Here is a 16,345-nt window from a genome sequence, read left to right on the forward strand (position 1 = left end):
TCCAAGATGGCGGCCGCGCTGAACGTCAGTTGCAATAGGAAGCGTCAATGAGGCGTCTACGTATATTATGTCTGTGGCCTCTGCATACATAGTGAAACTACGTCATGCTCTGGCGTGAACCAATGAACGGTCGGTACTGAATTATGTGCTTTGCGCCCTAAATTTTGCCTGTCAGACAGTCAGGCTTAGTCTGTTGTAGGGCTACACGTAAACGAGACGTCGACAAATCAAGTGCGTTATGTTTACCTGCTTGGCTATAGCAGATGATAGGCATTAAGGGCAGGGCTGGATATGAGACCCTCATTCCCGGTGAATGAGGCGGAATTTGTGCCTGAGAGGCAAGAACAGGGTAATAATTGCCAAGAAAATACAGTGAAGCCATTGGTTTGCGCATTACTGGCGGGGCATGTAAAGTTTACAGACAACTGAAAGCTAAAGAGAAAGGATATTGACTGAAATGTTAACTGTGTAGTGCTATTTGGTGAGACACCGAACCCGATCGGATCAATAAATGACACCGAGAACACCAATGGACACGCAGGGACGTGTATCGGCTAGAGTGAAGTGAGAAGTCGGTTTGTTTTATTCATTTTAGGATTTGACAGTTTACTTTCGTTCAGCTAGCGCTAAGCTAAAGTTAGCGCGCTGAGTTGTCATTTACTTCCAGCTTTAAGTTGTAGCTAGCTGTTAGCTAGCACTGCTCAGACCTGAGTCAGCATGAGCTCCTCACGGGAGATAAAACGTAAGTATTGTTCTTACTGCTTCACACGTTGGAAGTCGTGTTCCACTGTTGATTATGTCAAAGTTTAATGTGTGATTACTTTCTTTGCAGAGCTGCAGAAAGCGAAGACCAAAGCGCAGAACAGCAGCAACTTGAAAGAGGAGGCCAACATCTGCAATCAGCTGGGAGAGCTGCTGTCCAGGAATGGTAAGTTTAAATCAGTCGGTCTTCCTTGTTTTCTTCTTCTTCTCGGTTTTAGCTGAGGCAGCATTTGAGATGGAGTGAATACAGTTGTTTTGATCAGTATTTTTTTAATTCATGTTGACAGTTTAAAATTGATCCATACAGTACATTTGCTTTTTTATTACTTTTATTCACCAGTTTTTCTTGTCCGGTTCTTGTGTATCCCAGGTGATTATGAGGCTGCCATCAGGGAGCACCAGCAGGAGTTGGCTCTTTCTGAGGTGCTAAACGATGTGATTGGACGAGCTGTGGCCAATCGTAAGATAGGAGAGTGCTACGCAGAGATGGGCAACATTGAGGCTGCTTTGAAAGTGAGTCCATTGATCTGCTTTATTAAAAATGCACCATCTTTACATCAGTACAGTAGTGATAGAAAAGACACGGGACAACATGCAGGCTAATATTAAAACCCTGCAAAGATGTTCAGAAAGCATGTAAGGGGTTGTTTTGCATTTTTCCTCTTCAGCACCAGCAGCGTCACCTGGACCTGGCTCGTTCTGTTGGGGATCGTGCTGAGGAGCAAAGGGCGCTGGCCACAATTGGTCGAACATACCTCTTCCGTTATGAGTCAGACCAATCAAGGAACAGTTTAGAGCAAGCAAAGGATGCCTTCAGGAAGAGCCTGAGCATTGTGGATGACTGTCTGGAAGGTCTGCATGTTTTCATCCTCTTGTGGAGCATATTCAATTATCCAGTGCGTATAGTTTTTTGGATTGCTTGTTTGTTGTAACATTTCTAATTTTTCTCACCTCCAGGGACTGTGTCAAGGCGAGAGATTAGTGAGATGAAGGCCCGTCTCTTCCTCAATCTTGGTCTGGTCTGTGATCACCTGGGGGAGGCTAAAAGCTGCAGCGAGTTTATCAGACGCAGTGTCTTTATTGCAGAGTAAGAACATCCTAAACTAAACTTAATATGACACATACAGCAAGTGCACTTAATCAATAAAGGGCTTACCATGACATACTGCTTTGTGCTTTCTCCATCCTTATCCTGTAAAGGAAGAGTCAGCTGCTGGAGGATCTCTACCGTGCAAACTTAAACCTGGGCAACATCTACTTCCGTAACGATCAGAAGTCTAATGCTGTGCGCTGCCTTGAACAGGCCAAAGAGTGCGCTAGGAAAATCAAAGATAAGTTCAGCGAGAGCGAGTGCTTTCACTGCATTGGCAAGGTATGAACTCACTCTTGAGAAGGCCACTGCAGAAATAGTCCAACTGCATTCAACCCAACTAACCCATTTTCTGTTATTATGGCTGTATAAAGTGTGCACTTCCATGACGATCATCCACAGGTGCAGCTGTCTCTGGGTGATTTTGTAGCAGCCAGACGATCTTTGAAGAAAGCTCTCTTGCTGGGTTCCCAGCAGCCGTTGGACAGGCAGGCAGTGAAGAAAGCTTTCAAATATGGTGAAAGAGCTTTTTTATTCATCCGCTCAGTCTTGTTGATTTTTTTTACTTTAAAAGATTTTTTTGGACTTGGACAGCTGATGTTGATGGCTTGATTTGTTTGAATTTCATAGCGGACCAGGGCTGTAAATTGGAAGAAGAGCTGGGGGAGGATCAGGGCAAAAGACTTGGGTCCCATCGAGCCGTGGGCCTGGCGGAGCAGCTGGGGGACCTCTACTGTAAGGTTGGCTGCTATAGCAAGGCTCTGGTTGCATATCAAGCTCAGGTAAATAATATTTTAATGTGCACTTTAGCCCCCAATATTCATTGTGCTTTAACTCTTCTCCAAATTGAGTTTATTCACATCGCAGAATGTCACCACAATTAATTATGTTAAGCTTTGTTGTCTGTGTGGTGTAGCTAAAGGGCGCTGTGGCTCTGGGAAAGCCTGCCAGGGAGCTGGCTGTCATCCACGTGTCCCTGGCTGCGACCTACACAGACCTGAGACAGCACAGCAAAGCAGTGGAGCACTACAGGCAGGAGCTGGCTTTACGACAGGGCAGCTCAAATGAGGTAGAAATGTTAATGCTAATTACAATGTTAAAAAATGCAATAATATCATTACAATAAATCTTGATGGGTTGCCCATACTTATGCATGTAATTCAAGCACTCGTATGTGTGTGATTCAGGAGTGTAGCACTTGGCTGAACATCGCAGCAGCTCAGGAGGAGAGCGGCTGCGCCTTTGAGGACGTAGACAGCAGCTACAGTAAAGCCTCACGCTGCGCTCAGAGTTCTGGGCAGGCCAGACTTCAGGTGAGCTGGAACGAGCAGCTGAAAAAAAAAGAGTCTGCTATGTTAAAGAATAATCCTTTGAACGCTGTGCAGAGATTTAAGATGTCTGGGAATGAAGGCTGTCTTCGCCTCCTACAGAAACGAGCGTTGAGGCTCTGGCTGGCGTCCCAGAGACGATGTGGCTCATCAATGGCAGACGACACCGAGGCGAGGCTGCAGGAGCTGTGTGCTGCTGAGGGCTGGAGTGCAGACGGGAGCGATGGTGAGGAAGAAGAGGAGGAGGAGATGGACAACAGTGAGCCTCTGGACGACAGTGATGTCATTCTCTCAGACTCAGGTAGGCTGTGTGTTATCGCCTTCCTGCACTCTGCCCCCCTGACCTCTCTAGACAAACAAATTCTAATATTTAAGCCATTTTCTGTTTGTCTTATATGACTTTTCATATGATAGATGATGATCTGGAGGGTTATGACAAGATGGTATCAGGAAGGAGGAAGACAGGAAGGGTGAGTCATATATCAGTTGTCTCTTCCCACAAGCAATCATCTCTTCTTTGTATTCCACATCTTCAAGGTTTCACCCTCTGCTGCTTTTTGCGTCTGTTTTCCTGCTTTAGTGGAACAAGAGGAATGAGAAGGGCGAGACGTCTTTGCACAGAGCGTGTATAGATGGAAACCTGAGGCAGGTCCAGTATCTGGTAGAACAGGTGAGATAAGTTTTGTTTAAAAAAAAAAAATCAAGCCACAAAGCGTAATGAAAGCCAGACAGATGAGAGCACAATCCTCAGTTAACAGTAAAATATCTCTACTGTACTCTGCATTACTCCAGCAACAGACTTCTCAGGCTTAAAAGAGCTTCATGCTTCAGCCTGTTAAATATTTACAACACAGAAAGCACATTTTTTCTTTTAAAATGAAGAGTGGCCGTCTCTGCTTGAAACATTCATAAAGAGACGGTCATGAAGATGAAAGATTGAAAAACGCACTGTAACATCAGTCAACCTGGACTGTGTGATGATTAATGTGACTGGACTGTGATAATTTTCTGTATGTCAGGGTCACCCAGTCAACCCACGAGACTACTGTGGCTGGACTCCCCTTCATGAGGCCTGCAACCACGGTCACTATGGTAACTGATTAAAGCTGAACGCTGCCTAACTGTGTTTAAAAGATGTTTTATGAAAATGAAATGAAAACTGAAAATGTCTCTTTTCCTCTCGCCCAGACGTTGTAGCCGTGCTGCTGGAGCGCGGCGCCAACATCAATGATCCTGGCGGCCCCTTGTGTGAGGGGGTGACTCCTCTCCACGATGCCCTTGCTTGTGGCAACTTCAAAGTGGCACGGCTCCTGGTGGAGCGAGGGGCCTCTGTCACCCTACGCAACTCCAAGGTGTGTGTGCTTCTGGTTAAATTACAGGAGCTGGTTCTGCAATAGAAGATGATGTTGTGATGAAACCATGTGACCCTCAACAACAACGTGCCCAGAAATGATTTAACTGTGATTTAATTATGATCACAGAGTCGGGGGTGAAAAGTTGTCTGTTTCCACTTTCCACAACAAAATTTCTGTTGGTACCCTGAGCAATACAAGCGCTTTATAATGACTAATAAAGAGCCAGTCTTTAGTCATCTGCATGCTAATAGTTTTGAATTTGTGTACTTTAATATAAAGTACAACCATTAAAATCACCGACTGGGAATACTGAAATCCCCCCTCCTTCCAGAGAAAGGTGAATCCCGTCTGATGAGGGCTAATGTGTGCGTCTGTCTCATACTGTCACCATCCTCCTTCAGGGTGACACCGCCATGGACGCCCTGCATCAGTGGCAAAAGACATACAGCAAAGAGTTGGACCAGGAAACTAAGCAGGAGTGCATCGCAACAGAGCGGCTGCTGAGGAAGGCTTTTGCAGGCGGAGGTGAGGCCTTTGTGTCGTCATATTAGTTTTGCTTCAGTTTGCCTTTTAAACATCTTTTCATGCGCTGTTTTGCCCTCTTATCTCTGTCTAACACAGTCCCTGCTGCTCCGGCCCCAGCCAAACCTTTCGATGCCCTGCAGGACAGCCAGCTGTTTGATGCTGAGAACTCAGAGCCGCATTCGTCCTCTGGAGGGGGCTGTTCCTCCAGCCAAGACTGGCCCCGGACCAACAGGTGCTTGGAGGTGAAGGCGCTACCTGCCAGCCCCAAACGGCGGCAGAGCAATGGCTTGACACAGCGGCACAGAGCCAGAGGAACAGAGGCTGCTGTCCTGTATGGGGTAAACTCTGGCAAAGGCTTATTTATATAGAAATACTTCTTATTTCCTCTTACAAATGTTTTGGGTCCATTGGGATTGTACAACTGCTTTATTTTATAGATTTGCCATTGCAGTACATGACTGGTGCATATATGTATTCCTCAGAACAACAGCAGCTCCTCAGATGACAGCGACTCTGAATGCCCCATCAGTCCACTCCGTGCCGTCCGCCCTAGACGCAGTTTCCCAGCAGCCCCGAGTCAAAAGGAGGTTCACCCAAACAGGGAAGCCAAGTCGATTCCCAACTCGGGTGGAGAAAATGTCAGGGAGGCTCCTGTGCCGTCTGTCTTTGCGCGAGAGGAGTACCAAAGCGCCATCCGAAGCTTAGGCAGCGCCAAAAGTCGTCTCCACGGTTTGTCGCAGCCTCAGTTCTCCAGCACACCTGCTGTGTCCTCCAGCAGCAAGTCAGCCCTGGTTCCAGAGGAGGAGTATGTGGCTGATGACTGGCTGGAGGATGATTTGGAGGGAATCCAGCCGAAGAAGAAGAGGTTTCGAGTGGAACAGAATGGGATTAGAGGGGACAATGCCGTGTCGTCTTCAGCCACAAGAGGTCAAAACAAGCACTTTAACTCAGACACGACCCGCAGAGGGAACAATGTCATTATTTTCTTTCATGTGATGTCGCTCCACATTTTTTTGTTTTACCTTTATTGTGCTCTTCTTCTCCCTCAGGTTCAGCAGTTTCTTCCTCCTCCAGCAGGAGTCTCTCTCTGAAAAAGAACGGATCCCTTAAGCCTCACCAGGTCAAAATGACTCAGATGCCAGGGATGGTCAGGCTGGGTCGACGAGAGGTCAACAGGTCACATAGCCCCACACTTACAGATGATGACGACATGAGACCAGAGACACCTCCGTCATCACAAGTCCGCATGCAGGTGAGAACTAATCTGTTTCCTACCCCCCTGATGTGATGGAGTCACATCTAGAAACATACACACATAATGGTATCTATAAAATGACTCATTTCAAGGTGAAAGTCAAGTCAAAATTTGCATAGCTTATGCAAGACAACGTTGACGTCAGCTAGACCGTTATTAATGTTACAGCATCTCCAGGAGCCACGACTGTTCATTTTTCAGGAATCTGTCGTTTATCTTGGTTAACTTCAGACAGTGATGAATGTGGTGGTAAATGAGAGATGATCACGAAGGTAGCGTCATTTTAAGACACCTCTGCAGCTTCAACGCCATCAGCTTTATCTCCCCTCTAAACTGCCTCTGTGCATTTCGTGTCATAACTTTGCATGAGTCACGGTTTCGATTTTAGCCTTTGTGAGATTTTGGCTCAGCAGTATAACCCCTGTCCAAAAATGCTGGGATGCTGTAAAGCAAAATAACAAAATTTGACAATTTGCCAGTTCCTTTTTGATATACACTCAATTGAAAACAGCACAAAGACAATATATTTAATGTTTGACCTCATCAGCTTCATTGATTTTTGTAAATATATGCTTATTCTGAAATGCAAATGTATTATACCTCTCTTTGCAGACTCTCCAGACCTGTGAACGGTTACATACTTCATAGATTTAGCACTCTGTAGCACCGTCCGACTCATGTTAGACAGTTAAAAAAAAAAGGCTAAAAATCAAAGCAGAATCAGGGATATCATCTTTATTTATTGCACATGTTCTTCTTCCTCACCAAAAGCAGCGCCTAAATTACCCACAATGCAAGTCCACCACCAGGAGTTCAGGCAGAGATTTTAGTCTGCTATGCTAGTAGCAGCTAATGTAGCTTAAAGCTGCTCGCGTCAAGCAGGCTACAGAGGTTTGCTAAGCTCACTTCTTTCTAACTTCACAGATATCTTTCATTCTCAACCTTGACGTCTTCTGACCCAGCCAACGCTGACTCAAATGACATCACTTTTTTGTCAGATATTATGCAGCTCCCTCTAGAGCTTCAAAAGGTTTAATACAACGTTTTTCACATGTGCACCAGTACTCCCCAAGACCTCTGAGCTGACTTCGATGTGTAAAAGTTCCTCTTCACAGTTTGACATGATTGTATGTTTGTTTAATTTGCCAGTTTCAGCCTGCAACTCAAACCTCAGCTGCTCCCATGCCCACATCACTGCCTCCACCAATCAGAATGAGGGTCAGAGTTCAGGAAGATGTTTTCCTCATCCCAGTTCCACAAAGGTTGGTTTATAAGTAGTACGTCATTACTTATTTTCTTCAAAACTGTGCAGCTGTTAAATCACGAGTGATTGGGGGCATTCTGCTCCGCTAGGAGCCCCAGTGACGTGCCTTTTTTTGGAAACAACTTTGCGTTTTTGCATGTTGCTATCCATATCCTCTCACCCTCATTGCACTGCGCTCCAGTGAGGCCGACTCCTGCACTGTGTCGTGGCTGTGTGAGCAGGCGGCTCAGCGTTACTACCAGAAATGTGGCCTCCTGCCTCGCCTCTCACTGCAGAAGGAAGGTGCTCTGCTCTCCCCGCAGGACCTGCTGCTGGCTGTCCTGCACACCAATGAAGAGGTGAGGCCAGACATGAAGAAAAGTGCCTTACATGTTGTTAGATTACTTATTTCCAGAAGTGTAATGGCGTTTTGTGTCGTAGGTTCTGGCTGAGGTTTGCTCCTGGGATCTCCCTCCTCTTCCTGAGCGCTACAAGAAGGCCTGTCACAGCCTGGCAGTGGGTGAGCAACACGCACACAAACACACACAAATGCAGACACACACATTTTGACTACCCATCCTGCAGCATGGCACCTCTGTGTCTCCCTGCAGATGAGAACAAGCGTGTGACCCGGCTGTGTGAGGTGCAGGATGGCAGCTCCGCCGTGTCGGTGTGTGGCCTCAGCTTGGCCCCCTCTTCCCTCAACTCCCTCCTTCGTGCCCTAAAACTGCAGACCAGCCTCACCGAGCTGCGTATTTCTGGCAACCGTCTCCATGATAGCCTCATCCCCGAGCTGGTTGCCACAACAATCACCATGCCTCGGCTTCGGCTGCTGGACATTTCTGCCTGTCAGGTTACAGGGGAAGGGCTGGAGAGGGCTGTCAGCGCTTTAAAGGGACACAGCCATCCGGCGTTTCCGGTGAGGAGCCCAGCTGGGCGAGTCTATTTTCATCCCACCTGCTGTCACCAGTGTTTCTGCTGACATTTCATGCAGCTGGAAGCTTTTGTAGATAATTTGATTGGATAAATGTGATTGTTTGGATCCAGATTGTGTTGAAAATCAACACTCTAATTAAGGCTGTACCGAATGCTTTATTCTATATTTTAGGATTCAAAGCCTCTAAAACCACAGAAGCTTTGCATGTTAAAAACATGATATTCTGTACTGTCATTGTAGCTTCTAATATTTTTGATTGATTCTGTCACTGTCTTTACTCTCAGTGTGATAGTGATAGCAGATATCAGTTTTATGGAGAAACATGATGCAAGATTCTCAAAAGATAAACCTCACCTCATCCGGTTTAAGACCAGATTGTTTTCTTCTCATTGCTCTTTGGGTGAACTGACTGTCAGTGTCTGGTTTCATGTTCATGTTGAACAGTTGCTGAGTCAAGCAGTTTATTTATTTATTTATTTATTTTGGTTCCGATGACTTGTTGCTTAGGGGAATGCTTCTTTATTGTCCTCAGATTTCGATTTCACTCATAAATGCAGTGTGTATGTGACGCTGTTTGTCGAAGTCTTTATTTGCACTTTCGTGACGTGTGAGCTGTGCTTTCCTGGAAATGTCATTAAACCGCAGCGTCCAAACACACCGTCCTCAAGCCTCAAGCAGCATGCACATCTGAGAATGTGTGTGTTTGTGGTTCCCTCTCGCAGTGCCTGGAGGAGCTGGACCTCAGCATGAACCCGCTGGGAGACGGTGTGTCTGAGTCCCTGTCCTGTCTGCTGTCCTGCTGTCCTCTGTTAGCCAAGCTGTCCCTGCAGGCCTGCGGCCTCACTGCTCGCTTCCTTCAGCAGCATCGACTGCTGCTAGCCAGCGCTCTGACAGGTGAGTCTTTACCAGGCAGAGCGCCGGACGTTTACGTGAGAGATGAGTTCATGGGCTGGACGGAGTTGTGTTTGCTTTGGTTTGAAATGAGAGCTTGCAGTAAGTGGCGAACGAAGCACGCTCAATAAAGCTCTCAGCATCAGTGTCTTCTATTAATCAAATCCCTGTAAGAGGTTTAATTGGCTAAAAAGTTCAGACAGTTTTCATGTGTAAGCCAGTATTTAAGGAATCTGCTTCAGCTTGAGAAAAAGATGTTTTGGAGGGTTTAAAATGAGTAAAATTAATATCCTTTGAACTTTCAGGCACGGGCCACCTGAAATCGGTGTGTCTATCCCACAATGCACTGGGCTCCACCGGCTTTGAGCTGGTGCTAAAGACTCTGCCCCTCCACTGTCTCACACACCTGGACCTGTCGTCCATCCGCGGGCTTCCTGCCGATCACCTGCCGCTGGAGCACCTCACCAACGTCCTGTCACAGGTACACACATGTGACTGATGTCCTGTACTCTGCACACACACAGTTTGATGTTTCAGATGCACCAGTTTCACTTTTCTCGGCCGATTCTGATTTATAAAGGTTGTTTTTTTGAAGTACAAATATATTAAAGCATTTATCTCCTCATAGGACGAGTGTTCGCTGACCCACCTGAGTCTTGCAGCAAACGGGTTGACAGACAGCAGCGCAGCCACCTTGGCCAGGTGTGTATGTTTGTGTCTGTGTGTGTTCGTGCGTGTGTGTCCATGCTGCCCCATTTTCTCTGAGCACACATGGTTCATCATGATGGTGTAATGATTTGTTCTGAGCGTGCTGCCAAAGGTCTTTCTGTTAATCTGTGAACACGTGTGCAGAATTATGCTGTTAGCGATGACATTTCATTTGCCTTATTTTGGGTGATTGGATTAATTTCACACTCGCTGCATTAGCACAGAACCAAGAGCTCTTTTTCATTGTGAAAGTGCTTTGATTTGAGATTTCAGTGGTTTGATCTGCAGTTTTCAGTTTCTCTGTTTAACTCGTTGGACTTCCAGGTGCCTGCCTTCATGTCCATCTCTGGTGAGACTGAACCTGTCAGGAAACCCGTCTGTCACCTCAGCGGGACTTCACAACATCCTGATCTCGCTCAGAGAGGCTTGTCGACCCTTGACCCTTCTAAATCTTCAAGGTAAGCATTTGTAATATAAAACAAGAGGGAAGAAATAATTTCTAAAGTCTTCATACTTCATATGAATTACTGACGATTTCTGAACTGAATCAGATGTAAAGCGTTTAAACTGACATGAGTTGATGTAAAAGTTTTTGTTCAGTTTGAGTCACATCTGTTTAAGTTTTCATATTATGTTTATTCTAGTCTGTGTGTAATTTTCATTTATGCAGGCTGTAGTGTATCACAGAGTACAAGGGTTTATTTTGTGAAAGAACGAGCTGTGGGAAAATCAGTTCACACTTTGATTTTCTGCCACAGGTTGTCAAGTGTCTGGGCCCTGGGACAGTGCATGTCTGAATGGTCTGTCAGAGCTGGTCCAGGATCTCCGTCTTTGCTCTCAGGGACTCAACAAGCTGGACCGGCAGGCCTTAAAGCAGAGCTGGGACAACAGTCGGTCGCACGGACACTTCATTGACCGAAAAAGCAAGTGTCTGCTCTCTGCTGCAGCCTCCTCATGAAGAGGGGAAATGAAATGTGCTTCAGAGATGATGGCAGACCTTTATCACTGAATTTCAAGCAGCTGTGGTGTTTTATTAAATCACAACCTTTATAATAATGGTAATATTATAGCTGGCCGTGAGTTTGAGGCTGCGCATGTGAATATTTAAAAAATAACCAGTGACATCCACAGATGCTCGGTGTAAATAGCTAATGCTTCATGTTTTTTTTTGTTGTTATTTATGGGTGTCTGTGTAGAAAGACGATTCATGTTAGGAGTGTGCATGATGTCACATTTCTTCTTCAACCCACTGAATTATTAAAAAAAGGACAATTAAAGTGACTCACGATGGCCCGTTTTTCTCTCTGAGAGAATTCTTCCTGGTCATACAAACAGACTTTTTACTCTTCAGTCTATATCAAACATGTTCTACATCAAACCTGCTGCACATTCACACATTGCTGCTCAGTGCACCGGTTTGTGGTTACTGCAAAGTTTCTCGATTGACTGTGGTGATAGGTGTGGGTGGGTGTGGGTTCGTCTGATGTGTCAAAACGAGCTGTGCATGCTCCCGTCGACAACAAATTCCAAATAATCCAGCTTGGCCTGTGGACTCAGTAAGAGGGTCAAGGCTGCCAACGTTGACATTTAATCATTTAATGTGATTGGTTCTATGTGATGAATTCTATGATCTGTTATATATATTATAAAATTTGAATAATCTGATCTTCATTTTCATGTTAGAAAAAGTGAAAGTTCAAGTGAAAACTTCCTTTAACAGTTCGAGTCATTTTGGCTGCACAGTGGCAACAAAATTAAATATGAGAAGTAACATTTGTTTTAATATACAAATATATTATCCTCTGTAGTTGATTATCATCTCATCATATTATTCGCCTCTGATGTGTTTTTAACAGTTCTTTGACGTCAGCTAATATGCTCACAATGGCGGCACAAACAGGGTGTTCAAAAGGTATAATACTAAGTTTAGAATCCTAGCTTTGTGTGTTAGCACGCTAACATTCGCTAATTAGCACGTGACAGAGTACAGCCGAGGCTGATGGGATGGATTTTTGCAGCTGAAACCAGCGTATGGGACAAAGCAGACATTTGGCTTGATGATGATGATGGATCTTCAACTTTTCAATCATGTCCAGGAATCTGAGCAATCATTAACTGCGTTTATGGTTTAAAGGGTTCAATTCTGGTCCTCCTATACGTATTTGCACTTGAAACTACTTTAACTTCTGCTCCACTATGTTCAGAGGGAAATATAATCAGATAATGTGTGATCGTTACAACTTACTTTTATACTTTTACTTCAGTAAAGATCTGAGAGGACTTTTACTGTGACAGTGTCTTTTCACAGTGCGATATTGCTACTTTTACTTGAGTTAAAGAACTAAATAGTTCCACTGCTGCTGCCATTATGGCAGCCAGTATGACCTTTATCACAAACTACAAATAATGGTGTTATCTTTAACATAACCTTTGTGAGAACTGTGTATAAAGAGCACTCAACATCCTGTCAGCAGTGCATTTTACTGCTGTCATTGTCTGCAAAAGTGGATCTCAAGCGTCAGAATCAACAGACATTATGTGTGATTTGGCTCAGCAGCAGCTGTGTGTCAGCTTTGCAGTCACACCATTAATAGTGTTTTGGTCATTTTGAAGTTGTCTTTTACACGTCTTTGTTTTCAGGAACTCCGAGCTTTTTAGCTTTTTTCTGTAATTTGACTAACTGGCAATCCCACTGAATATCCCGTCAAAATAGACCCAAAGGTGCTTAAAGGTGAGCCACTCGCTGAAAATGAAAATCCAGTTGCAAATGACAGCTGAAGAGATGGAAACAACAGAACAGGCCCAGTGCTAACAACTCTATTCAGAAACTCAGTTGTTGAGGCTCTTCTAGTCCCAGTCCAGAGCAGACTGGAGGATGATGTGGGGCTAACCTCAAAGCTACACAGAGGATTTCGTGATCACACCCTGCAGGTGAGAAACGATGAGCGGAGGCAGAGAGAGACAAAAATGAGACAAAATTGTCCAAAGAAAACTTGCACAAATGCAAAATAAAGACTCAAGCTGCAGTAATGAATCATGCTGCTCCCAATGTGGCACAACCATTTGCAGCTCCTGCTCCCTCTGTTAAAAGCAACAACAACATGGCTGTTTGATATAGTCTGGGTAAATTAATCAGTATCAATAATAGGAATATGATTATGCTATGCATGGTTAACTCATGCACAGCATACCTTACAATATATAGCTTCGGTTTAGCAATATGGTTTGATCATTATGTTATTCATTACGTTATACATCATTATGTTATACATTACACAAAAAAGCTTGATTTGCTGTATTCACCTGTATACCAATCAATTTTCTTTTGTATGAGGGTTTACACTATGTGGTAGAATTTGTTGCTTGACAATTTTTGGAAGGTCATGATGACCTGATACCTTTGCAATAACAGAATATTTAACTGGCTATGACAGGATACCTGAGAGGACATGTCCTACCAAATGTTCTGGTCATGGGTGAATAACAGCAAAGTGTTGGGTCATGGTAATCCGCCATAACAACACCATGCAAGGAAATATGGCCTAAGGTGAACCATTGTAAATGATTGCGGCAGTTTTCTGTGGGACAGAATAACTCACTTTGGGCTTTGTAACATTGATGATTTACATGCACTAAAAGCTGTATAGTACACTAAAGGAAAATCTTTGGTTTGTAAGAAGACGTTTGAAAGCCCAGTGTTAGCTCTGTAAGTTATGAAGATATATGCAGTTTTAATGCTGATGGAGATGTGATTTTAAACTGCTGCTGTGTCCTGTCCAGCAAAGAATATTCAGAAAATTTGAAATTCAAACATTTATTGATTTCTTCGGCACAGATGCAGAAATTGTAAATTAACACCACACATTTTGTAAAGCAAATAAAGGTACGTGAAAGAAGTGCAACACAAAGTACATACAGTGAGAAAAATAAAGTTGATTATATATTAATGCAAGCTTTTTGCGGTCAGTTGCCCACGATCACACAAACACTTGAGCTTCATGGTTTTATTGCTAATTAAAGGCAGTATCCATCCACACAACTTCAGGGATATTCATTGACTTCAATTTGTGGATACTCGTCGCTTTGATTAAAGAGCAGGTCTAAGAACTCCTTTGGCCTAAAGAGAGCACATCAGAAAAACAGGAAAAGATCAAAATAATTACAGTGTAATGGAGAATCAGTGCTGGATAAGAATTAAAGACTGTAGGTACAGTACATCAAGTGGCCCCTGACTGTGTTACATTAATATAACATTCTGATATTATAACAATTAATCATATGGTAATTATCAGGTGAAGCTCATTTTAACTACTTCATATAATGTCGGGTAATTACAGACCATATGTAATATGTAATCATTTCCAGCACTGTGGAGTATGTGCTGAAAGAAAGAGCATTTGTTTCTGAAGAGGTGGAATTCCAGTTGCTTCATTGTGAGTAATTAATATCTTAGAAGGGTTTTCTCAAGATATTTAAGCCATATTGTGTGCAGTATTACGGTGGGCTGGTGACTCACTTGCAGGCTCCAGTGTTAACACAGATCGTCCTCACATCGTCTGTGGTCGTGAGCTCCTCGACCAGCTCTCCGAGGTGCACCTTCACAAATTTGCGGCACAGTGACTTCAAGAGGCCAATTTCGTTGCAGACAGACTTCAGCTTTGATGTCACACTCTGCAAGAGCACACATGACATTATTCCTCCTTCCACAAAGCACCGACGAGATCATCCCGCTCACTGAGCTGTTTTATTTTTACCTCTGCAGTGGCGTTGGGTCCCATGACTTTCTTCACCTTGTTCATAACCCACTTGCACGCCCAGCACACACCTGGAAGCTGCAGATGAAAGTACTTTTAATACAGAGAAAGTCCTCAAAATAACACTTTATGCGATGGGAACTTCTTATGTGATGGAAATATATGAAGTAAGCAGCTTTTGAGCAACTTATAAATGGGTTATAACACATTAAAATGTGGTTGAAAGCTCATATTTATGCTGCTTAACAACCTAATAAAAGAATATAGAATATATGTGAGAAACAGGGGCCAATTTTCTGCAGAATGAGTACTTTTACTTTTGACTTTAAGCACATTCTGCTTCAAATTTCTATTTAAGTAGAATCCTGGTAACAGTGTATTTTTTACACTGATGCACTGGTGCTTTTACTAGATCTGAGCACTTCCTCCATCATTGATTGTAAGCAAACACCTTACCCGGCCGGCCTCCACGGAGATTTCCACTTCCACCTGCTGCTGGTCATCAGTGCTGACCTTCAAGTTTCTCCCGTGGACTGTCCAGACTGTGAGGACACAAAACAAAAAGTGTTTAGACATAATCTACACAGCAAAGACAACGTTTTAGAACGAAAAACACTCACCAGAACATGTCACCAGGATGCACACGAGGAGGACTGAGGAGGTTTTCATTGCTGGCAGTGAGCGGTGGTCTCTGAGTGTGTGCGTCCTGTCATAACCTTTTATTGGCAGCAGAAGTGAGGGGCTATACAACGACACTCCTGCAAGCCTCCATGGACGGAAATTTAGACCACAACCAGCATCTGGTCACAGCACAGAAACTAACATGTGGTTTTGTGGGGGCCACCCTCACGAAAAGCTTCCTTCTGAGGACCCACTCTTTTGACTTTCATCTATTCCAGGTAGTGCTCAGGAAACGGTGTGTTGGGGTGACGGGGTTTGTTAAACAGAGCTTCACACATCACACATTTTAGCGCTTGTCAGCACTCGTGGGCTCAGCTTGAAACCACAACTCTCCTGGCATCAACTACAAATGAAAAAATAGACTGATAGCCTCCATGTTAGCAGCTCTGTGACGCTGTCGTCACCCCTGTGCTTTGTGCTAAATGCCAGTTAACATGCTAATAGTGTCAATGCTAACATTTGCCTACTAGAACTGAGTACAAAGGAGAATGGCATTATTTTTTGCAGGTTTTCAGTCAGAAAACAAAGCATTATGGGGCGATATTGAGGACCTTGAATTCAAGGAATTGAGAAGATTGGTACCAGACATGAAGTCTGCACATAAATATGAATTTACAGCCAGGAGTTAGGTTAAGCTGCACAGTGGCGCAGCAGGTAGTGCGCGTGCCTCACAGCAAGAAGGTTGCCGGTTCGATCCCCGGGTCAGGTGGGGCCTTTCTGTGTGAAGTTTGCATGTTCTTCCCGTGCATGCGTGGGTTCTCTCCGGGTACTCCGGCTTCCTCCCACAGACCAAAAACATGCTCATTAGGTTAATTG

General features: G+C 44.3%; 2 protein-coding genes across 2 annotated transcripts; one reads left to right on the top strand and one right to left on the bottom strand.

The window, feature by feature from the left end:
• Positions 1-390: 390 nt before the first annotated feature.
• On the top strand, positions 391-11,373 carry tonsl (tonsoku-like, DNA repair protein). The gene is made up of 28 exons (XM_070978758.1): positions 391-742; positions 833-928; positions 1,133-1,275; positions 1,431-1,614; positions 1,720-1,849; positions 1,963-2,134; positions 2,255-2,369; positions 2,483-2,634; positions 2,769-2,921; positions 3,040-3,165; positions 3,283-3,481; positions 3,595-3,650; positions 3,761-3,850; positions 4,200-4,272; positions 4,369-4,532; positions 4,937-5,060; positions 5,157-5,398; positions 5,543-5,987; positions 6,110-6,312; positions 7,465-7,577; positions 7,761-7,917; positions 8,000-8,078; positions 8,170-8,477; positions 9,218-9,389; positions 9,692-9,867; positions 10,015-10,088; positions 10,419-10,552; positions 10,853-11,373. Exons 1-28 carry the CDS (start codon positions 718-720, stop codon positions 11,050-11,052), a joined length of 4,305 nt encoding a protein of 1,434 aa, XP_070834859.1. The 5' UTR covers positions 391-717; the 3' UTR covers positions 11,053-11,373.
• A 2,732-nt stretch (positions 11,374-14,105) lies between these two features.
• Positions 14,106-15,524, bottom strand: nkl.4 (NK-lysin tandem duplicate 4). The gene is made up of 5 exons (XM_070979501.1): positions 15,469-15,524; positions 15,305-15,390; positions 14,849-14,926; positions 14,611-14,765; positions 14,106-14,211 (listed from the first exon to the last, which is right to left on the bottom strand). Exons 1-5 carry the CDS (start codon positions 15,515-15,517, stop codon positions 14,136-14,138), a joined length of 444 nt encoding a protein of 147 aa, XP_070835602.1. The 5' UTR covers positions 15,518-15,524; the 3' UTR covers positions 14,106-14,135.
• Between the last annotated feature and the right edge of the window lie 821 nt (positions 15,525-16,345).

The sequence above is a fragment of the Chaetodon trifascialis genome, chromosome 14 (assembly GCF_039877785.1).
Source record: "Chaetodon trifascialis isolate fChaTrf1 chromosome 14, fChaTrf1.hap1, whole genome shotgun sequence".
Classification (NCBI taxonomy): Eukaryota; Metazoa; Chordata; class Actinopteri; order Chaetodontiformes; family Chaetodontidae; genus Chaetodon; species Chaetodon trifascialis.

What these genes read in the sequence shown, in the direction of transcription:
- nkl.4 (XM_070979501.1), bottom strand. Translation starts at nt 15,517, where the DNA reads ATGAAAACCTCCTCAGTCCTCCTCGTGTGCATCCTGGTGACATGTTCT. An exon ending in TCTCCGTGGAGGCCGGCCGG is followed by an intron (nt 14,927 to 15,304) that starts GTAAGGTGTTTG and finishes TTTCATCTGCAG; the next exon opens with CTTCCAGGTGTGTGCTGGGC. An exon ending in GACCCAACGCCACTGCAGAG is followed by an intron (nt 14,766 to 14,848) that starts GTAAAAATAAAA and finishes GTGCTCTTGCAG; the next exon opens with AGTGTGACATCAAAGCTGAA.
- tonsl (XM_070978758.1), top strand. Translation starts at nt 718, where the DNA reads ATGAGCTCCTCACGGGAGATAAAAC. An exon ending in AGAGCTGCTGTCCAGGAATG is followed by an intron (nt 929 to 1,132) that starts GTAAGTTTAAAT and finishes TGTGTATCCCAG; the next exon opens with GTGATTATGAGGCTGCCATC. An exon ending in TCACCCTACGCAACTCCAAG is followed by an intron (nt 4,533 to 4,936) that starts GTGTGTGTGCTT and finishes ATCCTCCTTCAG; the next exon opens with GGTGACACCGCCATGGACGC.